Here is a 27,764-nt window from a genome sequence, read left to right on the forward strand (position 1 = left end):
TGGAATCATCACAGGTGTCAACTACTGAGATTTTCTTGGTAGTGATGGTGTTTTCTTAAATCATTTCTTGGAATCATTTCTATTGCATAAACCATGAGCTCTTCAGCTTGCAAACTTTGTGTCCCACGAAATGCAGCTCCAGCACCCTGAGTCCCTGATCCCTTGCCAGGCAGGACAGGTATCCACCCCAGCAGCTGAACAGATGGACCCAAAGGAATTTCCTATTCAGGCAGTGGGAAGCAATGGGACTTTTGGGGAAGTCTCACTTCAGACTTCCTTGCCTCTGAAACAGGTGATGAGTTTAATCACAGTGGTTACCTCCCAACAGGAGCACCAGGTGGAGATGCAGTGTTAGGTCACTGTCTCACATTATCCTCCTAATGGGAGCACACAACCAACTCAGGAATATTTCACTGGGCAAAGTGTACACACACTTGCCAGATTTCACTGCTGAACACTGATGCCATGCAGATTCCCTGGCAAGCAAATGTTGTACAACAGATTCTTTAAAACAGACTGGTACCAGTAATGAAGTCAGCAAATAACCACTGTCATCATCCAAAATTGACACAAACAGACTTGCAGTTCCAACTATTGTTTTATGCAGAAGAACAACTTTACCTTTTCTGGTTTTTTTGTTTGCTTTTGGCTATTTCCCTAAACAAATCAAGCACTGAAAAGCCCAAACACCACAACAGAGTTATTCCTACCTATTTCCACCTACCCCCCTTTCCCTGATCAGAGTCCTCAGTGGCCCTGGTAAGGATAAGCCCCAGCACAACCTGGCTGCCACTGGAGCCCAAATAAAACAGCCACAGAGTGAACAGAGAGGTGTGACAGATGAGATAACACCCTTTCCCATATATTACTAGAAGTGGGCAGAACATGATTCATTTTTACTCCACAGCAATGCCCTGCAGTCCCAGAGTGATCCCATGAACAGAACAGCTCCAAGGGAAGATACAACCCTGCCCTCTGGAAGGAGGTACCTGCAGGCTAAGCCAGGTTCCAGCAGAAGCTGCACCTTTATGGTATTAGGAGACACAGGCAACCCAACAGACTCACTTCTTCTAACAGTCAACCTAAAAGCCAGTAGTGACAGCTACACTAAAATGCTAACTATGATTTAGGAAAAAAACAATGAAGTGTGAAGCATTTTAAAAATATAAAGCAGCAATTTAAATGTAGGAAAAAACATTGTTTTGCTACTAACAGTTTCTCAACTCAGAGAAGTCTGAAGCCAATCCCTGCAAACCCCAGGAAAGAATAATTTAAAAAATAGTTCAACTGGGCTTTACAGAGTTTGCTAAGGAGAGTTTGCCTACATTTAATATTTACTCAGACATTTTTGTCTCACAAGCTTCTCATTCAAAAATCTTGGGCTATTTTATACACATAAAAGCCAAAAATTAACTCCATTTAATACAAAACAGAGCATCCAAGAATATATCTGGTGCCCATTCGTGCTTCCCTTTTGTTCAGGAAGGCAACATGGACATCCCTCTCACTACTACCACTTTTTAAGACAGTGCACAAGCTCCATTTTGCAGTACTGAGACTTCTGCAGAGCTTCACCAAGAGATGAGGGAATATACCAACTTTTTTCCAGTTCTACTCCTCCCCTTGGATTTCCTTTAATGCTTTTATTAACAGAAATACAATGTTCCTGCATTCCCCAGCTTACAAACAGATACAGAAAACAACATAAAACACATTCTCCTTCCCCCTGATTTCCAAGCTGCTCCTCACCCATACAGGCACAAAGCACCCGAGAAATCAAAGGTTCTTGAAAGGGGGAAAGGAAAGGAAGAAAATAAAGATCAGCATTTGCATTTCTGAAATTAAGAAACCTTGGGAAACATCTGTCACCAACACTTTGATCAAGAGAAGTCACCTTCTTACCCAGCCTGGCAGACAGCTCTGAACTAGCAAGCTTTGTTCTGCTAAGTAACAATAAATAAATTAAAACTCTCACCCCCAGTTCTACACTCCAGTCTGCACTTTTTTTAGTCCAAATCCAAGACAGGTTATGCTCATCAAAACTTGAGTTTCCTTGACATTGCCTTCCCTGGGGACTAGAGCCCACTACACTAGAAAAAAAATGTGTGGCACCTCACAAAAGCCACAGCTCTGCTTGATTTCTACAGTCAAACCTGCTCTGCTTGCACAGAAAGAGTCCCATTCTCATTAATTTGGGGTTCTGAATTACAACTCACCTCCCAGTGCTTCCAAACCCCCAGATTCCATCCCTCAACCAGGAGACTCTGCAGTGCCATTCTCAGTGCCCTGCTGAGCTGCCACTCACACCTTCCACCATCTCCCAGTTCTTTCTCAGACAGAGCTGGAAGTTCTTTCACTCACCTACTAAAAAGGCTGCAAAAGCAACTCCAGATACACCTGTATTCCCCTCCTTGTGTTTTCCAAGGAAACAACTACACTGGCTCTCACACTCTTCCCCCTGTCACCTCCCTTTCAGTAAACGCTGATGAAGTCAGACAAGCCCTTTATACCTTTCTGCTCCCATTGTGTGTTTTTTAATCCTGCTGGCAGTTTTATGAAATGTTAACTTCTCTATACACCAGGGAAAAAAAAAAAACAAACAAACTACACTTTTAAAATTAAAGTTTCAGCATCAACAGCTCAGTCTTGCAAGCCCAGAAAGGCAGAATGGGAGAGGCTCTCAGCAGGTCATCCCACTGGCCCAAGCAAGGAGCAGTTTCACCCGGGTCAGTTTGGGAGCTGCAGGTTTAACCTGTTCTGTAGGTTCTGCTCCCTACCCTTTGTAGAATCCACATCAGTGCTCCACTAACACTACAAAGGATTTCCACAGTGTCTAATGGGAATCTTTCCTCGTGAAACTTAAGTTCACTGCTCCTTGCTCCACCTTACACGGACATGAGGAAGAGGACACTGGGACGTGTTCTGGCAGCTTCTCACATACCTGAGCAATTCTGATTTTCCTTCTTACTCTCCTCTTCTGTAGAGTCCCTCTCTGAAGTCCTATTTCCTGGATGTCTGATTACTCCTGCTCCTCTCCTCTGGTGTCTCTCCACTGGCTCCCTATTTCTCTAAGCTGTGTTTAAGGCCATGACAACCAGTGAGCGAGTTCAGTGTTTAGTTCATGGCTCTTGCAGGTTAGGGTTGTGTCAAATACACAGGAATTGCCTCTTTGCACAGCAGCAACAGCATTAGTTTATTATTTGCAACTGCACAGCACTGACTCCTACCCAACACACACCTTCCACAGGCCCCAGGGCTGCTCTCCAGAAGTGCTGCCCAGGAGGCTCCACTCCTGACACTGAGAATTTAAATATTGCAACATTCAGCTTTCCCCTCTGATTTCAACCCAAACTGAAAGCTCATTTGCTCAGGATTATTTTTAAGTCAAGTAGGTCTTCCAGCATCACTTACATCCTGTACTTTCAAGTCACCTACAAACTTAAATCTCTTCCTATACTGACCTCTCAACAAGTCCATCTTGACAGTGAGCAGCTGCTAAAGCTTCCTGGGCACAACCAACAACCCCTTTGCCCCTACACAGTATTCAGATAGTTGCCAACACTTGGAAAGACAGAGTTTCAAAGCCCATAAAAACCCCTAGAAGACAGGTAGTGCTTCAGATGTTTTTGCTTTTTTAATTCAAACAAATATGTTCAAGTATTCAAACAATACTTGTACTCTCAGCACAAGTATTACCAAGATTAATTTCATAAACTCACATATTTTTATATATATATACACTGCTATAGCTTTAGCTAAACAGTGATGTTATTTGATTGTTTTTAAAAATGCAAGTCTACAGAAGACATTTATAACAAATACATAGCCCATCTTCATTCTATATTAAGTATACAACACTGAAAACTGTAGTATGTAATTGCGGGGAGAAATAAGACTGACAAACAGCATTCTCCTGAACCACTCCACCTGTGAGTGGTGCAGTGAGGGAAAGCAGGTAATAGCTGACAGCACATAATATTCATCCTTACAAAGTTACCTGAAATCTAAATCAAACCCAAGAGAATTCAAAAATAAGTTTTCCACTCAGGATGGAGTTCCGAAGGAATAACTTTGCAAAGTAAAGAAATATGTCAAAACACGAGGAACCACCTAAAACTCCATGGATTTGTATGTGACTGTCACTTAGCACTGCCTGTTACACCACACAGACATGTACCCAGCCCTAGCCAGCCAGGTGTGATGGGAGCTGGGCATCCTCTCACCTCCCCAGCCTCTGAATCCTCACTGTTGGCACTTGCTGTCAGTGTATGAAAACTACAGCAAAGTCAGGACAAATTTCTACAGCACAGATCTCTCACACTAGTGTGGTATTTTCCTCTTATGTTCAACAGCTCAAAAGACAAAAATGTTTTAAAGAGTGATAAAATATTATTAGACCATTAATAGATGGTTTTACTCAACCATTGAAGACAATATGCTACTCCCATGTGTTCAGGTTTCCCCTCAGGATGGAAAACACCAAGGAAAGTGTAGGTTCATTTAGAATACAATGCCTAAACATCAGCTAACATAAAACAGAAAATTGTTTAAGACTTTTGTCTAGTTGGTTCTTCCACAGAAATACTACTAACTGCCTATTGAACACAGCTGGAGGCCAGGCACTGCAAATGACTTAGTGCTTTCTTAGTACACAAGAAATTAAGAGTTTCTTTTTTTCACCAGCCTTACCCACAAATCTGTAGCAAGGTGCAGAAAACTTCTGCCGTAGAAGGGATTTTGACCAGAAAATCAAGTCCAGTTAAGAAGGAATGACACAAATTCACATCCCAACAGTCCCCCGAGGCCACTCACCTCAATGTCTTGCAGGCTGAACTCCTTCTGATCTTTGAAGTTGGCGGCTCCCGCGCTCAGCTCCATGAGCATTTTTGCAATCTCTGGTTTTATTGCTGCGGTGAGGCGGCTGGCGGCTTCCATGACATGTTCCTGCACGTCTTTCAGCTGCAGAGCCGCCTTGGAGTAGTGCGAGTTCCGGAACACGCCGCTGAAGAGGTCCGTGAGGAAAGTGCTCGTCCGGCAGAACACGTTGAGCGCATCCAGGTACTTGGAGATTCCCTGCTGGATGTCGGCGATGGGGGTGGCGTGGGGCGGCGGCGGGGGCAGCAGGGCGGGCGCGGGGGCGGCCGGGGCCAGCGGGGCGCTCAGGGCCCGGCCCAGCTCGGGCAGCTGGTACTGCTGGTGTTGCTGCACCTTCTGCTTGGACCCGCCAAGCAAAAAGCGCCGCTTATAGTCCATTTTGCTTTCTTGTGCACTGCAGCAATACATAAGGGAGTGCTTGTCCAGAGGGCTCTCGGAGGAACAATCACTTGTCAGATTCCTTCCGCCGTGTCTATGTACAGTAACGGTGCGGGGCTGTGTACATAGGGCTCACAAAAGGCATTTCAGAAAGGCAAGCTCTGTATAATCTGGATCAGCAGTGGGAAAGGCAGCAGATTTGCTGACTCCGTGTTTTCAGTGTTCGGTGCAGCCCCGCTGCAGTCAGAAACTGAACTCAAAAAGCAAGCCCAAGTGTCTCAGTAATGCTCTGTCTCTTGTTGGGGATCCCACTCCACGCAGAAGCAGAGAAGTCGCCTACGAGTTCTTCATGAGCATAACATTGTCACTTGCTGTGAAGTCTACAAAAGTTATTTTTGTCACTGCAAATAATAGTTTTAGAAGCAATACCTTAATGCAATTTTCCCATTAGTAGCATCAGGAAAAGTGGAGCAAACCACCGATCAACAGCGATTGTAGAAGCAGTGCAGAGGCTCTTTCCTTGAAAAAGCAAATCCTTGTGTCAGCAGATCAAATTTCTTCAAATGTCTTGACAGATCCAGTCTGCCAAATTAGTTTACTTGTAGTGTCTCTTCTTAGTACTGGAGGGGGGGGGGGAAATCTGGACTCTGTTTACAGAAGACTTTGCAAGTATAAGCTATTAAAAATTAGAGTGTTTATTATTGCAAGTCTTCCTCCCCTTTCCCTGTTTGTTGAGGTAGTTGTTTCCGTTGTAACATTAAGAAGTGGTGCTTCCAGGCTGCACTTGCCCTCAGTTGTAGACTCAGAACAAAAATGCACAAATGTATTTGTAAGGCCTCTAGGTCATTTCCTGTGAAGGGGAAAAAAAAAAAGTTTAAAATGTTACGGAACAATGAGAAGGTTTAAAAATTTAACTCCCGCAGTGTCCTGGTGCACTGCTCTGGGGACACACTGCCAACAACACAAAGATCCAAGGGCAGGGAGAGCTGCACTGGCAGGTTAAAAGGCAGGTACAGGTTGGTGTCATCCTGTTACTAAACTCAACACTGTTGAATATTTCCTTGTCAATTCTTCCATCTAGACTGTCAAACTTCAGACTCAAGTTAATCCCCAGTGCAAGTCTTGCACTGTTAAGAACAGTGAAAGGCTATTACTGCAGAGCTCAAGGGGAGTTAATCACATTTCCTAACCTCATCCTTTTAAAATAATTAAAGAATGAAGTCAATTAAACCCTTTTTCATGCACAGTAATTTCTTGCAGAACTCCCTGGTTCATTTTAATAATTTACCAAGTCAACAGATACAGGTCCTTAATTTCTTTTAGTACAATGACAGACCAATCTGCCTATATCCTACCTGAGATTAGCTGAGAAATACAACATACACATCCCATTTCAGTGTGATGAACAGCATTTATCATACACAAAGTATTACATGAGGCAGAACTGCCCAAGAGATGCTCCAGTCACATCTCAGGCCACTCTCTCCCTCTCCCACACACACACAAACACCACTTATTCTATCAAATAAGGACATTCTTCTCCTCACTGCAGCAACTGCAATGTACAAGGATAATATCAAACAGTAATGAGGGTTTCTTCCCTGAGCACTTAAAAGAATAATCCAGAAATAACATGAGGGAGCCCTTTCATTCCACAACAAAATGTTGCTTTAGATATCATACTTGAGAAATGAAAACTGTTATTAATATTGTCAAAATGGTTGGGGAATAAAGATTTTCTCTTCAGTTAAAATTTCTTATTTCCACCTGTCTGAACACACACAATATCAATTCATTGCCATGATATGTTTTGACACATATGTAGGATACAAGAATCCCACAGATACAGAAGCAGGCAAGACAAAGCAGGACAAACACCTAGAGGTGGACAGTCTTACTCCCACTAAAATAAGAGGGCACAAGTTTCTCAGGAAGTTGTTGCTGCAGATAGTTCTGCTTCAAGGACACAGAGCAAATATTCTCTTGTATTCCCACTTTTTAGAAACCTGATAAAGAGATGAAACACAGCAGAAATTCCCATATGCATTTCAGCATCCCTTAAAGTACTCTAAGCTGATTACTTACCTTCCCAACTACTTTATACTTCTCTCAATATTCACATTGAACGTGTCAAAATGCAATAAACTCATTAAAACTGGAATTTTCTAGGAAGTCTTGATATGATATGCACAGCTGAAAGCATTCTTCTCCTTGCTTTACAAGCTATGGTGCCTTACAGTGGGAAGCATGATTGAACTGGTTCCCTTGATTGCATATAAATGCAGATGGAACAAAAGAGTTGGTTAATTTAAATGCAATGTATAAGGAAATCAGTGATTGTTTTCCCTAAGTAGACATGAATTTCACATTGCAGAGGAACTTAAGAAATGATCAGGAAGTATCTAATGTTAACTAGGGCCAAAAGGAGAAAAAGCTCAGAAGGGGTTTTCAAGCTCCAGGGCCCTGACTCAGACGAGCACATCTCAGTGTGGTGGTTGTGGTTACACACGGAGCCTGCCAGGCTCAAACACACTGAACTCATCAACTGGAACAGTCAGATATTTACCCTGCTACATCCTAAAAGCACAGAAATGCAATGAATAGAAAAAAAAAAAAAGGGGGGTTCAGGTTTTCTGCAGCCATAAACAAACACGATAAATCACTGTTTTACTTGTAGAAAATGTCACAGTCAAACCTGCACGTACTTACTCAATTCTCCAACTTCCAAATTCCCTTATAATAAAATAACACAGAAGCCTAAAGAGGACAGTTTGTATCTTTATTTATTTACAGAGAGGACAGCTACAGTCTCCACACCAGGCATGTGTGTGAATGCTGGGGCTGAAACTTTCTATAATGAGCTCTCTGACATGCTACATACAAAATAAACACTCTCCCTTTTGCATCTTTTCCTGAAAAGTCAACTGGAGAACATTCCCACGCTCTCCCTTCCCTTCCCCAGTGCTGCAGTTCCCTCACTGCTTTTGGGGCATGGACTACCAGTGAGAGCTCCATACTGTAACCCCGTGAACTTCAGGCCAATCTCAGTCTTGCCATATTGAGGGGGAAAAAATAATTGCAGTGTTTCATTCTAGTGATACAAGAACAGCCTGTTATCAGTCCAAAATATAAAACTTAAGCTTATACTTCATTTTACAGAAAACAGAAATACTCACAGAAGTCAAGTGAAGAAAGTATCAGAAAAGTTACCGTACAAGTAAAGGTATTTTAGTCCTTCCTTTATGTAATCAATACCAAACCAGCACTGTTCAGGTACTATTAAACACTACAACAGAACTAATATATAGCATAAAACCCAGCTCCATACTAAACACTACCCTGCTGAAAGCTACAAAACACTACTGGAAAAGCTCATCACATTGTTTGTGTTCTCACTTGGAGGAGTTAATGTCGAAGTTAAGGAACTGCTACTAGTTTGGACTGTTGGAACTTCCACAGAGAATCAGACACCTGCAGGAGTTGCTCTAAAAATGGTCACATTTGCACAGAGGAAACAGAAGTTGCAGGAAAATAAGTGCAAGTGCAAATTGAGTTCCCTACTTTTTTTAAATGTAGCATCCAAAACCTTTTGCTTAAGATACTTCCCAGAAAAATGCCTTCTTCCAACTTCACCAATCTTAAGAGATACAAACTAACAGGGAAGACTTTCAGACAAATGGAATTTGGCACCTCCCAGTTTCTGTTTTGGACCAACAGGAGGGGTCTAATCCCCCATCCATCCTGTTTGGGATTACCCTGCTGGAAGAGAAGGCAACTTTTTCCCTGAATCACCTCAGGAAACTGAGCAGAGGAAGCAGTGCTTTAAAGAGATTCTGACCTTTAAAGCAGTTTAAAAACTGCTTGCAGAGGTTTTCTTTATGGATTCTGCTGTCCTTCCAGTGAATATGCAATATAACACATAAGAGGAAGATGACCCAAAACACCTGAGCTATTTTTTTTTTGAATGTAACACTTCCAGCTATTGTATGCTGGGTTTAATTTTATGAGACACAGATTCCAAATCTCAGGATTAACTTAACCATTCATGAAAAACAATCAAACATGAGAGCAACTAAGTTCAACCAATGTTCAGAAAAAGTAACTCCAACAGACACAACCCAGAAGAGCCAGATTGCTTAGCAGGGAAAAGCCTGAACAAACAAACCTCCTGCAAGGCCAAAAGGCCAGGAAGCTGCCAGAGCCAAGGGCCTCCTGTCCAAAACACACCAACTCCCTCTTGCATTTAGTGACACAAACCTTGTGCAAATCCCACTAGGAAAGGTGTCATTCCACCTTCAGGGTCTGCTGGCACCGATGTGTACATCCCACCCATCACCTGGCCAGGCCACCCGAAGTCCAGTGGGGAATACCTTGAGCACAGATTTCCCAAGCAGCCCTCACACAACGGGAGCAGAGCGGCAGGGGAAGCCCAGGCTGCCTCCTGCAGACTGGTCAGTCCTGCCCTGTCCCCCCCACCAGTTGGCTCAGAGCTAAAAAAGTGACCAAGCAACCCCAATTTGGGTATTGGCATGCAGCACAAACATCCTGGCCGGGGAAGCCGTGGCCTAACGCAGGGACCCCGGCTGGGAGGGATGTCCGGCACAGCCCCGGAGCTCTGGGGTACCCCAGGACAGCTCAGCTGGCAAGGACAGCACAGACAGGGATTCAGGAGAAGGCAGCACAGAGAGCCCCCATCACACCATCGGTCTGGTTTGAAAGCACAGACACTGGGCTTAACCAGGAGAAAGGGAACGTGCAAAGGGCTGTCCCAGCTCAGGGCATGACTGAGCCACCCCAAATCCTGCCGTGCAGGGCAGAGCCGTGGGCTGTGAACGGGGGAAACTCCTGTGCCCCTTTTGGACAGGTTGCTAATTGTTGGGAAGAATATATGTGGACTAAGACAGACAGTGGAAACTTCTCCAAATAAACTTTTCATGATCCTCATAAATAAATAGATTAAGGAAAACAGTCAGGTACAACCTCAACTATTTCTGGAGAGAGATTTTCAGACAGACATCAACACAATATTGCAGAGACTTTTAACTGGGAGTTGATTCATTTTACACTATCCCAAACTGAAGGTGGATTACACCTACAGATATATACAGCGTGTATGTTTGACAAAACATATCCATTAAAAAATACTAGAAATTGGAATCCACATACCAGGGATTCAATATAAATATAAATATTTAGAATTTCAGCAACAAATCTGAACCTGGTAAATTAAATTCTGATTCGACTACAACATCTCCGTTACTCTCGATAAACACACCACATCTATTAATATTAAAATTGCCATAAGAATGGCACATGTATAATATATTCAATCTATCCATAAAGAGAAAATGCATAAAATTAAGTGTCACAGAATCACAGAATATTCTGAGTTGGAAGGGATCCACACAAGATCAGAGTCCAACTCTTAAGTGAATGGTCCATACAGAGATCAAACCCACAACCTTGGTGTTATCAGCACCACACTCTAATCATGAGCCAATCTCAGGGTGGGAGCTTTTACAAGTTGTTTTCAATTTTAAACACTTTTGGATATGAAACTTTTCAGGATAATACAAGAGCTGAAACTATGTTTCAGAAATTAAACTTTTCAGTCCACAAGAAGAGCCACCTTCAAGTGATGCTGACTAGCAGAAAACAGGTATTCACCTCTGACATCAACCAAGTCATTTTGCACCTGGAATTTCTTACCAACACATCATAAATACTTAGAGCATGCAAGTGCTTTGATAGGGGTTGACAAGTATTGATTATCTTCACCACCCACCAGGGCAAAGGAGGCTTAGGGTTCTCCCAGACTCACTCCCACAGCTGGCAGGATGCAGCACAGGACAACAGCCCCACCAGCCTGGGAATGCCAGCAGGGAGAGGATACACATCTCCAAACCCCAACTGCTTCTGCTCAGGTGTCTGTCCTTGAGACACAAATCCAGAGAGGAAAACCAGCACCGCTTCCCAGGGCTGACAGTCCTTCTCCCAGGGTGGGGCTGCAGCCACCAGGAGATCCAGGCACCTCCTACAGAGATTTTTTTAGTTTGGGGTTCTTTTGTCATCCAAGTTGTAAAAATCTCCTATTAGAGGAGGGCAGGGGGAGAGACAAAAATAGATCATTATACCAAAATCATTTTAGTTCTTGTTAGCTCATGAATTGCTCATTGGGATTCCTTTTTGGCTGCTCGCCCAGAACACTTGGAGGAAAAAACCAAACCACAACAAAAAAGTAGTCAAGCAAATCCCTAGTGAATCCATGAAGCTCCTGTTGGAAACATGGTTCTTCCAGGGTCTCCCCTTCCCAACACCAGCTCAGCAGATGCTCTGGTCCACTCTGGCTGCTTCAGGCTTGGGTGGGTGGCAACAGCCACAGTCAGAACCGATTCAGGGACTTCCCTCCCACCTGCTGGGGACCAAAGCTCACAGAACATGCTCTTCAGGGAGTATGTAGTTAGTGCAGTTTAACTACAGTCATCCAACTGAGCACCCCAAATTTCAACAGAGCAACTTATTCCTTCAGAAACTGAGCTCATTTCCCCATGAAGCAATTACAAACCAAAGCATGGAGATCTGTTCAACCAGCAACTTGGTTTCCTTGACTCAAAGAACAAGATTTTACTGATGTCCCCATGCCCTGCCCAAAAACAACAAATCCCCAAAGACTCTGTTGTAAAAACCATTCAGAAACAAAAAAGACCTGGGAAAGGCTGAAGAACACCAAATTTTGGGAGCTAGGTAAGTACTGAGGGTCTTGGCTGCTCAGCATTGCAACACCTCACTTCCAACCCCTAACCCTCCAGAGAAGAACCCACAGCCCTGACCTGTGGAACTGCAGTCCCTAAAACACACACGTGGGAGGCAGGTGTCTCTCCATGGGATTCACACTTGCCAGCACACTGAGCCGGATGTTTCCAAGGCAGAGCCTACCGTGCATCAGGAGACTCCTCACACTTTGTGTGAAGTACACCACGTCACACACCACACAGCACTAACTCCAGTCTCAGCAATAAGACATGACAGCAAAAGGAAAAGCTGGTGAGAGGAATGTGTTAAACCAGAGCTTCTTTCAGACTTGGGTGCCTCCCCCAATGTCAAAAATAGATGCCTGTGTCAGATCAGGATCGCTGTCTCAATCCTCCCTTGGCAATAGGTGCTTGTGTTATCTATTTTGAAAGCAGGACCAGTTCCCCTTTGAAAAGAGAAAGAAAAGAATGTCTATTCTTTTGATAGAGCAGCCTAACAAAGAGCAGGCACACAGCATGAGAAATTCCCAGGAAATGTGACTGTCAGCCAGAGGAGACTCAAGGCTCCAACTCTCATCTCCCAAAAGGATGCACTTCCATCAGCCATGGGCACACTCTCATCAGAGCTGAAAACGTGCCAGGGTGAAGAAAATGCTTCTTGACCAGAGTGGGCAAGCACGAGCAGCACAAACCTCCTGCAGGAAAGGCACAGCTCTGCCTCCCAGAACAGCTCACTGCAGAATTCCTTGATCCTGGCCACGGCCTGCAGGACTGCTGGGGAAGAGACACCTGTGCACACTGAAAGCAATCCCTCAATAAAAACACACTTCTCTTCCACGCAGAGCAGAGAACTGCAGGTCATAGTTCCAACCACGGGATGGTGAGGTGACCATTTCTAGAAAATCTTGAGAATAAGTTAACATGTGTTCCTATAAATGATCCTTTTCAGTCCCAGATTTCACTTCCTGCTGAAGGGAAGTCAGGGAGGAAAGGTTGAACTAGAGAAATATTCAATTAAGCATATGTGGAGTAGGAATATTACTTGGTCAGGCTTGTGCATCATGGTCCAGTTACAGCTATTTGAGAATTCCCAAGTCTGTCCTTGCACACCCACCCAGCACATCACACACACACACTTGAAGTGTTCCTAAGCTACAGCAGAAGCCACCTATGTCAGACTATTCTTCACCCTGTTGCTCCTGATTACTGTATTTAAAGGTAAAACTGCAACCACAAAGAGTCTAGGATGGTGTTTCCTTGTCAAAACCTAACAGAAGAAACAAGCATGAAGAAAACAAATGTAGTTGTGTCTCAGTTGTGTAACGATAACCACAAACCCCACCATTTCCCAAGTTTATGCAGACAACAAGCTTTCATATGGGGGGTGAACATGATATAATAAACAACAACCACAACAAAAAACCCATAAAAACCCCCAACACTAAACCATCCTGCAATCCTGTGAGATTGCAGTAGACACCTTCAAGCTCTGGGCTCACTTCAGCCATGCACTCAGCAATGCACACGATTAGGTCCAGTAAAGTCAGTGGTGTCTCCCACGTGGTCAGGTAAGAGTTAAATCTCTTTGTCAGAGCATGAATTGCAGCTTTCTAACATAAGCAAAGGTCATACCTGTTCTTCAGTATCATTCACTGGGAAGAGAGGTTTTCAATACACGTTTTAAGATCCCTGCTGAAAATTTCTACTAAAATTCGTTATAAGAGGTTTAGGAGATCCCTTTGAAGAGCTTAGTTACTGCTGAGTCAGTGCAGATCAAGAAACCAGGCAAAGGGCTCCATGTAGAGCTTTATTCCCACTGGCTTGAAATGATTTATCCATGGACCCAAATACTGCAGAAAAAGCTTCTGCACCCAGAAAAATGGGAATAATTCCCATCCTTTGACAAAGCATGTAGAGAAATAAGTGGAAGATATTCTATAAATGCTACCCTCAACACATCTTCTTTCAAAAGATAGCTGCTTCTGAGGAAGCTTTCATTGCCCTAAACAAATCATACCTTAAAGAAGACTTGGAAAAATAAGTGGGAATAAGATCAGGGCAAAACTACAGCATTTAGGCATGAAATATATATTTATATATATATATATATACACATATATATATACATACATACATACACACACACACACACACTCAAAAGGAATGGCACAGCTTTACAGGGCTGAGGGACTAAAATAAGACACTAGATTAATTATGGATAAATTTATCAACTCCCACATGGAAAAACAATCCTAACTTCACATACAAAATGATGGGCTCTGGTCTGATCATCACCACTGAGAAAGATGATCTGGTGTTACAACTGACTGTTTTTGCTAAACACCAGCCTGATGGTGAATGGCAGAGTCAGAAGAATAAATCTGGAAGGGACCAGCAGTGTTGGGAAAGCCAGAGACTTGTGCCACTGCACAAATCCATGGGTTACCCACACTTCAAAATTCCTGTGGAGCTGTGGACTCTTATCACCCTTCCTTGCAGAGGGGCTCATCTGGGTCACTACAGACTCACCACAGGCTCTGAAATCCAAAGGCAGCAAATTGTTGAGGACAGTTTGAAATCAGTGCTGCCCACAAATTCACCCTGTTCTTGCCTTTCCCCAGACATCCATTTATAGCCACCGTGGCATAAAGAAGGTTGAGCTGGATCAGTTTTGAAGTCTGAATCAGCACAGCCACTTTTACCTCCTTACTCCCTCCACCTCAATGCTCACTGAAGGCTGTGTATCACAACCCACTGTTTAAAACTCCTCTGCAAACATTTCCTCATCCATAACTCAGCTGTTCCCTCTCAGACAAGGCTTCCAGCCGTCCTGCTGCTCCTACAAACAGACACCACATTTCAGAAAAGCCCCAGGACTCACACCTCCCAGCTACACACAACTGAATCTTCCCACTGAAATAAAGATCCCTCAACCAAACTGTTTTAACAGAGTTTGTGATGCTGCACAACTTTAAAAAACCCAAACTCAGATTAACTTCAGGAGGCATTTTAATTATTTTAGCAGTCTTAGACAAAAGTAGTATTTCAAGGCAGAGAAAATTACAGATCACCTACACATTTAAAGCTCTTCTCTGAAGAAGGAAGTTTTGAGTACTAGAAACATGAGACAGATTACACACAGCAGAGCCTGCAGAGCCTGTATGTGATTTGTCATCTTTTTTTTTTTTTGCCTGTTTGCACCAAGGATGATGAAAGCTTTCAAAACATTTGGAGTTACTGAACACCAACAATCTTTCCTTTCCCAAATTACTATGCTGCTTCTGAATTCTCAACACTTGTCACAGAACACGTCTACAACATTCTCTTGGTACCAGACTACATCCAAACAGAGAGAGAAAAAACCCTGCAAATGCTTTTTCTTAGCTGCATTAAACATACTAATCCCAACCCACTTGTACAAATGAAGTGGCTACTATTAGCATGTATTTCCACATGTAAACTATTCTTTTTATATTTAGTAAGTATTATCATAACATTTCTTTGTGACTGAAATTAAATCAGCATTTACTAATATTTATTCTCTTCAGTACATGGTGGGAGCTTTATGTTCACGTTTGCCTTCTCCCCCAACTCACTGACAGTCTCCTACTTGAAAAGCATTAAGTATTCTGAAATGATCTGAATTTCCTTTCCAAAAATAGGAAACAGGAGCATCTATCAGAAAAACTGCCATCAGCACATACATTAGTGCCACATGACAGTGGCAGCCACGAGCCTTTTGCTGTCTCCCTGACGCAGATTTGTGTCTCCACAGCACAACCCCTGTGTTGGGAACAGGCTTCCCAAATGGTTCATGGGCTCAGTGTGTTTGAGCAGCAGTAAATTCATCACTGAACAGCTGGAGTTTTGCCCAGGAAAACAAACTATATTCTGTGCTGAAGAGAGGGACACGATGATTACGCCTTTCATATCCCTCTCATGCTGAAAATTATGGAATTATCAGAAAACTGTAATCATGGAAATGTTAAACTAAGGAGAATGTATTTTTACAGCAAATGAACATAATTATGTTTACCATATTTGGGCCCAAAGCTGGCTGGCAATTCAGGCTGTATATAGACAGCAGTATCTGATTCACTGTCACAGGATATGAATAAACCAGAGCAATCCAGTGTGAATAACAGTCTCCTTCCCATAACAAAACCAAATATTAGTGTGTACATATTATAAAAGCATAATACTACTGTAAATAGCAATTTCATAAATAGTAGTAGTTTTCAGTTTAATTCTAAAAATCATTTTTGAACTAGACCTTTGTAACAGGAGACTTTTGGAACTGTCAAAATGCTTTACTTCTAACAAGTCTATGGTTTGTAATATATTAGATTATGTAGAACTAATTTCTGCAGCTGATGAAGGAACAGTAGTGACAAGTACTTTGAGATCATAAGGATTAGGAAAGTAGAAGCAGTAGCATGCATACTTCATAACCTTCCCTCATTTTTTCTGATCAAAAAAGCTGCTTGTGTGTCCTGGGCACAGCATTCACCTCCTCATTAAGACCAGAATTTATAAGGCTTAATTGAATATAGATGAGATTTTTAAAATAGCACTTACTCATCCTGCAGAGCTGGGGTCAAAACAGGATTAGTTATAAGATCAAATATAGCACCCTTCCAGCTTATAAATGTCTAAGACAAATCAAAAGGAAAAGATACAGCCCAAACTGTATCATTTCCCCCTTCAAGACCACCCAAAGCTTAGCACTTATCTGGTTGTTCTGCCTGATTTACCCAGCAGACAAGGGAAAAAATCCTTCCCTGAGTTGTTCCATCTTCTGCCAAGGCCATTAACTGGTTCAAACACAACTTAAGCACTGGGACCAAAGGATTCTCCACCAGCCCTTCCCCAGCAGCCCCCGTGTCCCAGCCACTGTCCCCCCAACTTGCCACAATGGCAGCTCAGAGACTCTGGATTCCAGTGCCTCCCATGAGCTGCTCCAGTAATCCCACCTGCTATTTCAGGCCACACAATAATTTGTTGCCTTTCATCCACACAACGTAAATGCCAAAATAAGCCCCAGGTCAACTCAACATCCCAAAGCTGGAGGCTGAGGGACACCAGAGCAACCTTGGGTCTTCTCCATCCACTCCTTACACTTCAGGGCTGCAAGAAATTTCTGGGTTTAAAAGCAATTAGTTACCTGGGGTTTGCATTTTATATGCTCTTCCTGGGAAGACTAGCTTGACTGATTTTCCTTCTATTAAGAAAAGCAAGTATTTTAATATTTTAACAGACTACTGTTTTCCTGCTTCTTCAAAAGAAGAGTTAACACTCATAATAACAAGTTCAATTTCTTTCAATGCAAATAAATTTACACATTTGGAGAATAAATCTGGGGGGGTTTATATCTGCTGTAGATGCTACCAAGGAATATAAATAACTGCACACGAGAGCTACTTGCTAACAAATGCATCCATGGAATTCTGTCTCAGCACACACAGCTTCTCTACCTTCCGGCTTTGAGCTGCTACATTAAGTGTATGGCATGGAAAGGCACACAGCAGTCAGGCTGATGTGCACAAAAATCCTGATGGGATCTGCCTCATGGAATGTCATTTTTGTCCTTTAAAAAAATTGCATCGTTCTTAGGTTAAAAATTATTCGCCAAAAAACTCCCAAGTATTTCCCGCTATCAATAGCTAAATAATTATCAATCCTAATTTACAACGTATAAAACGCAGTCACATCACCTTACCGTGTCCTGAAATTAAAAGTACTGCTGGTTTTATATAAACAACTAAGCCCTCAATCACGGGCATGATTTGTCACCAGGTTATGTGCCAAATATTTCTGCACTGAGTTGTGCAAGAACTCTTTTGCAAGGCAGAGGATACAATGGCACATTTATGCTGCTGTAATAGATTTTGAAAGAGAAACAGATATAAGGTTTTAATCCATAAAACAAATTAACACAATGGGATTGATCTGTTCAGTAGAAATCAAACATCCAGAGGCAAACCTGAAGACTTAAGCTTAAACTTTTATTATTTGTTAGATCTTCCTGAAACCTCGCGTGTGTTCCCCCTGAAGCACCCAGTCCCAACAGTGGCACACACACAGCAGTCAGTGGAAGAGCCTGACTTTACACCTAACCAAGGACATGCCATGGCATCTCTCCAAACTCCTTAACAGAGCTGCATTTTGGTCACAAATTAAGACTGGAATGAAATATTTAAAATTTTAAGTGGCATCTTCTGGTGTGTCAATTATACTTACGATTTATTAGCAACATGAAAGACCAGGCTTACACTAAGTCATGTTTGGGTGACTTAAGCTGTGCTGACACTCCTTCCCAGCAACTTGTGTTGACAAAGGGCTTTTCTGCTGCACAAACTGCGACACAGCCAAGCTCTGCCAGCCCTGGGACACTGCAAAGGTGCCAAAGACACTTAAGCAACGCTTCAATAGCAGCTGATGATTCCATCGGGGGTTTGGCCAGGCCCCCTTCAGATATATTTCCTAAGTATTAGATTTGGAGAAAGAGACCTTTTCCCCAGCAGGGCTGTCTGTGCTGGCAGCCATGACCCCCCCACCCCGGTGCCAGGCACTGCCCATGACCATCCTGGCACCAGAATTCCATGGGGAGGAGGAGGTTCCACTGCACGAGGCTCAGCACCAAGGCAATGCCTGGCAATTCCTATTGTATGTATTACTACAAACTCCCCCAGGCACCATTTTTAGCCACTGCTGGATTTCCTCCCTTCTCCCCATCCCCCAACCAGGCTCCAAACCTTGAAGTAACCTTGTTCTGTTCCCCCCCCCAGAGACAGCTCCATGCCTGAAACATAACCTCTAATCTTATTTTCTATTTCTAGCCTACAATTCACGACCCTTATCCCAATTTTTTAAATTAAATATCCTCCGTGTTGCACACTCTGCTTCCGACACTCAGGACAGTGCACAGAGCACATCAGAATTTATAATCACATGTTTCTTGTTGAGGACAATTTAACATTACTTTTAAGAGCACTAGAAACGTAGTGTATTTACACAGTGTAGGTTTAAAGCTTTCTTAGAGAAAGAGATTTTCAATAGTACTGTCAGTTCTGCACTGCAATGAAACAGCTTTATTTGTTGGAAGGTAAGAACTTAAAATACAACAGATCTGCACTGCAGGGCAGTTTGGGAAGCAGAGCATTAACTTCCAGCAATTATTCATACTTGGAAACTATCTGTGGACATTAAGTAAAAGCCTTACAATTTACAGGGGTTTATTACAATGGAAATCTTCTCATCTGACACCATCTCTTCATGAGAAGTTCGCTTAAACTTGTTTGGGTTTTTGCAACAACAAAGTATGTTGTTTGTTTGCCATTCATTCTGTAACATTTGTTACATAAAGCCAATTAAAAGATGGATCAGATATCCATCTAGGCCACAATGGCAGTGGTTAAGATCTAGACTGTTAATTAATGAGCTCTATCCATAACCCTCTTTCCTATTTTTACCAATTATATCAAATTTGTACAGTTGCTAGGGCAAAGTGTTCCTCCGTGAACAAATTCTCCCACAAAAGCACTTTGATACAGAATGGCTCCCTGAGGAATGAAAGAAGGTTCTTCTGCCTCCCAAATGCTGAAAACCAAGAAGTTTCCAGGAGGATCCCAAGCCTGGAGGTTGCAGTGATGTGGGCAGGCCCTTGGGGCTGCATTTTCCCCAGCCACACACTGACACTCCTCTGCCCCCCCCAAAATGAGTGATTTCAGCCCCAGAAAACATCCCCACTGCTGAGCTGGTGTGTGCTCACCCTGCAGAGAGGGTCTGACCTGGGCACTGTGCACCAGGAACATCTTCACTGGCACAGAGGGATGAAAGGCAACTCCAGTGACTCACAAATGACTTGTGATTCCTACACCAAGCCCTTCAAATCAAGGCCAGCTACACTGATAAGACTTTCTGTGGATTAATAATAAAGCCAGGCAGCCTAGGGTGCTAACAACAAAGAAATTGCCCCTAGTACTTCATAAAATTACTTTCCAAACTATATTTTAGACATAATCAGCTACAGGCCAACTTAACCACACAAACAAAATGAGGAAAGAGGAGTAATCCTTGAACCAGGACATTAAGTGTTATGACACGATTGGTTAATTTTTTCCAGATGTATATCTTATCAATAAGATAATTGTGAGATTGCCTCACAATAAATATGGTTTGTTGCTGGTTTGCACAGACAGGTCGGGTAAATACCGTGAGTTTGTTCTACTTTCTCTCTCTCTCCCACTCCCCCAGCTTCCACCCTGCTCTCAGCAGGGCACCATTTGAATTTCTGAGCAGTTCCACACAAACTGAACGGTGTAACTGGGAGGACACCCTCCAGCAATTAAGAATAAAAGCACCTAAGTGAACACAAATCAAGACTAGAGAAAAGCAAGTGTAAGAACTTTATAAGGTAGCAGAGCTGGATTTTGAAAGGGACTGAAAAACAATGGAGAAATTGGGAAGTCAAGAGTCACGTCACTAACGTGCTGATCCGAGCAGGGCACAGCAGGAAGCAGAAGTCAGCTGGATGGCAGGAGCACTGCACCCAGGAGATGCATTCCTAGGTGACTACCGGGGGATAACAATTCTTTCCTTATTTAAAAGAAAGAAATAAAATTACCTTGTCAACACAAACGATAAATGCAAGTCAGGACTGCCTCATCCCTCAGCAAAAAAAATGTTATAAAACCGTATATAAAACTCAACTTCATTGAGTCTTAAGGGTCAACATTTGCAAACTTCTCTACCCTACCCCAAAACAAGGACTAGAAACATCTTAAAAAACCTCAAAGACTCTCATGTTAATACATGACAACCACAAAAATTTATCATGCCACTAGGAAAATATTTGAAAGTATGTTTTCAAAAGGGTACTGTTATTCAAACGGAAAAAGAGTATCACCACTGCACTGTCCAATAACCCAGCTATTTCAAAATATTACATTAATTAAGCATTTTATGGACACCAGGGTAATAAAATGCATAATTAAAGAACTAATATAATATTGCTTATCAATGTAAATACAACTTAAAGAATATTTCCCCTCAGTCTCTGGCTTTAGTATGAGAGCTACAGAAGCAATTCTGAAGTTCTCACCAAGGAGGTGAGGACTCACCAAGGAGTATCAGTCTTTCATTTCTGAGCACTGTTTCCACTCCCATCTTTCATAAACTTGTGGGGATGCAGCAGAGGTGGTTTTAGTTTTGTTAAGAATATTCTTCATCAGTCCTAAAGAATGAAATCCAAATTCTACCAGAGTAAATCCATATGTGACACTATTTAAAAATGTTTACTGCCTAGGGAAGGGGCTCCTGGAGCCCAGTCACTGTTGCAGGCTGGAACATTCTATTAGGGGAAAACAACCGTCTCAACATACAATGGTTTATACGAAACATTCAAATTACTGAAGCAGCATGTGAAAAAACTTTTAAGCTCGCTGAAAGTTTAGTGGTTTGGGTTTTTTTAAATTTCTGAAAAGAAACCTTATTTTTTGAAAAATAATGAGCCTTTCACTCAGAGCACTCCAGCACCACCAGATAAGTCAGCACAGTGCTGGCACTGCTGCTGAAATGGGCACTGACCAGCAGAATGGTTGACAGTTTTCTTTAACAACACAGTCATTAAATCGATTTTTAAAGAATAATTTAACAATTCAATTTAAAATACTAAGTATATTAACATGATCTACAAGGATTACACAATCTAGTAAACGCTATATTTAAGATAAAATTAGTGGCCAAATTAGACAACACATGCATTCTGACTCGAGTCTTCTGGCCACGACCCTCCACGACACACCTGATCCAGCACCCTCTGCAAATACCCCACACTGAGAGCCCATATCCCTCAGGAAACACAGCCAGGGATCTCCCCTCTGAACACAGACCTCATCCAAGACATTCCCACACATCCACTGCTTGCAAGCTCCTCCGAGCGCAGCAGAGCCGTCACACAGCAGCCGCGGCTCAGCCAGGCTGGACAAAACTCAACGCCAACTGCTCCTCCATAATCAGCATCATGGAAGCCACAACTTCCACAGTGGCTCTGGAGCAGGGAAGTGAAACTATTACTTAGGCAAAAAAGCTCTCCTTCCATCTGCTTTAAGACAAAGAGCACAGTAACAGAGCCCAGGGAACACTGTGCAGGCAGAACCCTGTTGCTCGACCCGAGATGTAAAGCCCCAACTTGCACTGCAGGTCTTTATTATGCTCTCCATTTACCAATAATGCCCCTTCTTCCACGTTTTTGCCCCATTAGGCAGGTTCTGACAAAAACCTGAGCCTATGTGTCCTCTGCTCCTGGATTTCTGATGGCAGCAGAAAGTGCAAATCGCTACTGCACGACCAACCAAACAGCAAACACGCTCCTGCTGGAGGATTTCCTTCCCTTCCTGTTCTCCAAAGCATTACATGGAAAAAAAACCCAGGAAAATGTGTTCCTACTCTACCAATACTCCTTCCTTCTACAGCTCTGGAAAGATTTTGCTCTACTCTCAGATTTCTTCCATTAGGCGACTACACTTTCTATATTCTACATAAGCCCATGGTATGGATCTGTAGAAATCTCTCAGGGAACACTACAATGCATAAACACAGGCATGCTACATTTATTTTCTGTATCTTCTTTTTGAAAAAGCTATTATAACACCAAGTTTGTAGTTTCCTGCAAATTCTGAACACTAAGAATATATCCTGCTTTCTTGCTTTCAATTCAGTAACACTGGTCTATTTTCAATTTCTTTTTCCTACTTTTAAATTAACTCCAGCCAGCTTAAACCCCACAGTGTGCGACATGCATCCTTACCTACCACACTAAGGTATTTATAGGTTTGGTTTCATCCACAAGTAACACCAAATATGTATTTCCTGCACACACCTGACAATACCTGTTACGTGCACCCCACATGAGGCATGTTCTCCTTATTGAGGGAGCTGAATTTCAATGAGTCACTTTCTCAAAATTTCCATTCCAGAAATAAATAAAATAATTACCTTCCTTCAAAGCATCCAGTAATACTCTGCAGCTGGAGCAGGCCACACCACTTTGTGTATTTATTATTTTATTAGGAACAATGTGTTCTAAAGACAGAGCAGGGACTAACCACAGCCAGAGTATTATTAGATATATCAGGGGGTTTTATCCTCTACCACCACAAGTGTATTTCTGTGAAGCAAGGAGAGTTTAAGCTGCAGGGACTCCAACTCCAAACAACAACAGGAAATCTTTCGCATTTTCAGCACGGCAGATTCCTCTCCCCATCTTTCAGCTAACATTCCAATCCTCACTGTGTAATACATACAAACAGGGGAGTTTTAAACGGGAATTAAAGTGTAAAGCAGGAAAAAATCAGTAAAACTAAAAGTAGGAGCAAAAATAATCACAGGAGAAAAGGAGAGTGACTGGATTCAGCAGCACAAAAAAATGAGATGATTGTGTGCTTGGCAATGAAACTGATGGGGTTTTGTACAGCATATCAATATAATGATATTCAAAAATGAGATTAAACTGTATTTTAGGGCTCTCAAATGCTATTAGTAAGGCATCCTGCTGCTTTCTGAGTTGCTGCATGCCAATCAGCAAATCATTTTAAACAGTATAGCCACTTGTAAAACAGAACCTTAGCTCCTCTTACAGCTAATGTATTATTCTCTGTCTGGTACAGAAAATTATTCCACAGACTGCTTTTCATATTTTTCAGGTGATTATGCTGGCATTTCTTTGCCTCTGAAGTTGAAACACACACTCCACACACTCCATTTAGTAGCCATTTCTTTGTCCATATTTTGGACAAGACAATGAATTTTTATTAGAGGTGATATTTATTTACTACCAATAAAAACAATTTCAGTGTTACATTAAGCAGTCTATACTATTAAGCACCTAAAAGGTAAGTACTCAAGAATAAACATCAACAAAAAAAATCTTGTGGCATCGAGGTTTTTACCACACACCAATGTTGTAAAAATCTGACTAAATGATCCTGAAATCAAAGCAGAGTTTGGGTTGGAAGGGACCTTAAAGCTCATCTCGTACCACCCCCTGCCATGGGTAGGGACACCTCCCACCAGCCCAGGTTGCTCCAAGCCCCGTCCAACCTGGACACTCCCAGGGCTGGGGCAGCCACAGCTTCTCTGGGCAACTTGGGCCAGGGCCTCCCCACCCTCCCAGGGAAGAATTTCCTCCTAATCTCCAACCTAACTCTACCCTCCTTCAGCTTAAGGCCATTCCCCCTTGTCCTATCACTACATGCCCTTGTGAAAAGTGCCAGATTTAAGCTTGTTATTCATAAAGGAATAGGTTTTTTACCTAATATTTGTTAATTCTAAGAGATTATATTGAGTAGTCTCAGTGATTATTTATTGAGCTCATGACTGCGAGCAGTTGCTTTGCTGTGTTTCTTACTACAGTCTTCAATATGCATGTGTTTAACAAAACCTAACATTTCCGAACAGAGAAAAGCAAACAAACAAGAAAAGAAGGAGAGGCATTCCAGAGTAAATGTGAGTAAGCCACAAGTACCTGCCACACAACCTGCAGTCCAAGCTGAGGTAATATCTTCCATACAGAAGAAGCTAAGCTGCAGTTTCAGAAAAAGAATAATTTCACCAGTGAAAACAAAAACCAATTCTTCCCTTCACATCAACTACAAAGCATCAATTTTGAAGTACCACTTCTTAAAATGCTGGTTTCTACATAAAAAAATACACAGCATCTTACGTGTTGTGCTGGAGTAACAGCAGTTAAGACAAGGGGATCTCACACTTGAGGACACACACTGGTATATGGAAGTCAACTTTTCAAATGCTTCCCCTCTCTGAGGGATATTCTACAGCTGCAATTATCATTGCCTGCTTTTTTCAGAATATATTCAGTGGGTCCTCTAAGATCACCAGGTCTGGGCTGTTTTAGATGGAGCACTGTCCCTCACAACACCATCTTTTGGCCAAAACAGTCTCTGCCTGTGACAGGGTAAGGCCAGTGAAAGCCAGTGAACTGCAGGTCTTAAATCAGAGGTGTGATGTAAAAGATGGAGGGAAAAAAACCCCCTCAACACAAATCTTGAGCGACAGCTAAATAAGGGATTTTAAGTCCACTAAGGCAACAGTGCTTTGAGGCACAATGAGGTTTTTCACATCCTACCAAGCACAATAATCAATATTCACACATAGCTACTCGCATATTTGCCCCAAGTCTACTGTTCCAAACTATATATATAACATATATTTGTAATATATATTATATATAAATATTATTTTATAATATATATTATTTTATATAAATATAAATTATATCTATTATATAATTTAACTTTCCTCACATTAGAATTCATTTTAGAGACAAATATTTAGCACAGACACAGCATACAAGATGTCCTGCATTCATATTACAATTTACTCTTCAGCACACTGGAACATCTGAATCAAAACACTGCACACCTTCCTGTGAAACTCATAATTATGAGGGCTGTATCACTTACAAAACCTTAAGTTAGTATAATTATGTAGTGTAGAAAATTTCATAAACTATACTTACCCTTGTTTTTCTTGATCTCTGATTTCATGTGCAGTGAAAAACAACCAACACAGCAGAGAGAAGTCATGCCCCAGAACAGAATATATCAAATAGCACATGCAAGGAAGACACAATATATTATTTCCCTGAAACCGCAAGAATTTTTGAAAAGAATCTGCCTCATCTGCCCTAAAACAATTTCAGAACAAAGCACAGATACAACTTTTTAAAGGAAAGCCCCTGACTGAAATACATAATTTTCTCCTGTTTCAGAATGTGACATAAAACAGCAGCAACAACATATTCTATCAGATAGAGAAAAGCACCCACTGGTTGCAGTGTGAGGTTGAAAAAAGCCCATAAAAATGTGAATGTCTCAGGAAAAAGAACAAACAAATGACATCAAGCCAAATTTTATCAGTCCTGTGAAATCAGCAGTAGTTGCCTTCCTCTCACAGTTCACAAACTTGAGGCCATGAAGGTCCTTCAAGTGAAAGACACTCAGCAAAAGGTGCTGAAACACAAGAGAAGGCAGAGCCTGGACAGACCTTTTCCATCCACAGTGCCCCTAAGGGAAGGGAATAATGGATAAGGGAGTAAGGACAGGGGACTCTGAGGAGACCAACACACTGATTTACAGACATTTCCTCAGAAACCAACTGAGAAGTTTAGCTTAAAAAACACCAAAGCCCCACATCACTGCATTGCACAAGCAACAAATTCTGTGCAGCTGTTTAGGAACAAATTAAACTTCATCTGTTGTACCTTTAAAGCCAGAGGAGCTCTTCAGCCATGCCCTCTATCACCCACAGGAACCCACACAGCCCGTGTTCAGCCCAAGGTGTCTGGCTAAAGAACATCCTTCAGAAATGGCCACAATCAAACACACCAGGAAAGGGTTTGGAGCAGTAACTCCCTGACACCTGACCAGCACCAACCAAACACCTCCTGCTGCCTGAAGGACAATATCCACGATGGAAAGGGACCTCGTGATCACCGTGATATGGAAAGAGAAGAGCTTTCATCTTCTAACCCCTGTTCAGGGGAAGCACAATCCCAGAGCAATTCGTGGTCTGTTATTCATTTGTCTGACTGCATCAAACAATCCTAATGAAACCTCCTAAAACCCAACCATTCCAGAAACTAAGATGGAAAAAAGAAAAACAAAACCCAAACAAAAACTCTTTTCCTGCTCCATCTTCAAAGGAAGAAAATGCACTTTACCCAAAAAACTTTCCCTAAATCTTGTGTGTCAACTACAGATTTAATCTATCATACCAATCCATCACCACAAAAATGTAACATTCCTATACAAAAACAGAAAATGTATCATTAGTGGTTTGCAACAGATTTCACGTTCAGCAACATCTGCAGAGCAATGGATTCACTTCACCAGAGCAGGATCTTTTCTAACCACTAAACCAAGCAACAGATTAACTTCAAAATAGCACAGGTTGGATGTGCCACTTTTCCACAGGGTAAAGCTCTCAGTGCACCTGACCAAAGACTGCCAAACTAGACCATATGTGTGCCATGACCCAATATTTAGTCTTAAACCTGAAATAGTGGTTTATGTGAAAAATAACATTTAAATTAAGGTTGACAACCTGGATCTGCAGAATACCTTTGCTAAGAAGAACCTGTGAACAGACCTGTGCTAAATTCGTGGCCAAATTTTATACAGAATTTGCTAATTACCAAGTTATTTCGTAATAACTTGCCTAAAACTTTACAATGTTCGCTCCTCTTTGGACCTGAAATGAGGTCAAAGTGCTGAATTCAACATCACAATCTGTTGCCCTGGAAATTATTGCAATGTTTAGACAAAGAAGTTTATTATGAGATCTAATCGGATTGCTTGAGAGAAAATGTTTTCATTCTCTTTCTGAAAGCAATACAAGACAGATAGAAAGACTGGAAATTCTTTGAGTAAAGACTTTTCCAACATTTTAACACAGAACCAAGCATATTCCAAATAACAATATGCTGTTATAATGTGCTCTTTTTTTTCCCAGAGTTTTGTTCTAATAACTGGCATTTCCTTCCAGGACTCCATACAGTTTTCATCAGCGTGAAAGTTTCTCAAGAAAAATAAGCCATGGTGTTAGAAGTCCACATATACTTGCGTTAATTTCGGAAATTTAATTTTTAGTTAACCTACCCTGCTCTTCTATACATAAACTTCAGCAACTTCTCTTCAAAAACAGCTAAAAAAGAAGTGCAAGTTGTAAGACCACCAG

At 42.0% G+C, this 27,764-nt stretch overlaps 1 protein-coding gene across 2 annotated transcripts in view; it reads right to left on the reverse strand.

Annotated features, from left to right (window-relative positions):
- The window catches only part of GARRE1 (granule associated Rac and RHOG effector 1), a 58,032-nt gene that overhangs the window by 24,284 nt on the left and 5,984 nt on the right, over positions 1-27,764 (reverse strand). The window contains exon 2 of one of the 2 annotated variants that reach the window (XM_027732410.2): positions 4,813-6,103. In XM_027732410.2, coding sequence (XP_027588211.1) covers positions 4,813-5,283 — 471 coding nt within the window. In that variant the 5' untranslated portion in view covers positions 5,284-6,103. Of the gene's footprint in view, positions 1-4,812; positions 6,213-27,764 lie in introns of those variants that run through there. The other variant, XM_039385837.1, reaches the window with a different exon arrangement.

Source organism: Pipra filicauda, unplaced genomic scaffold, assembly GCF_003945595.2.
Source record: "Pipra filicauda isolate LSUMZ 115617 unplaced genomic scaffold, ASM394559v2 scaffold43_size3849885_pilon, whole genome shotgun sequence".
NCBI lineage: Eukaryota > Metazoa > Chordata > Aves > Passeriformes > Pipridae > Pipra > Pipra filicauda.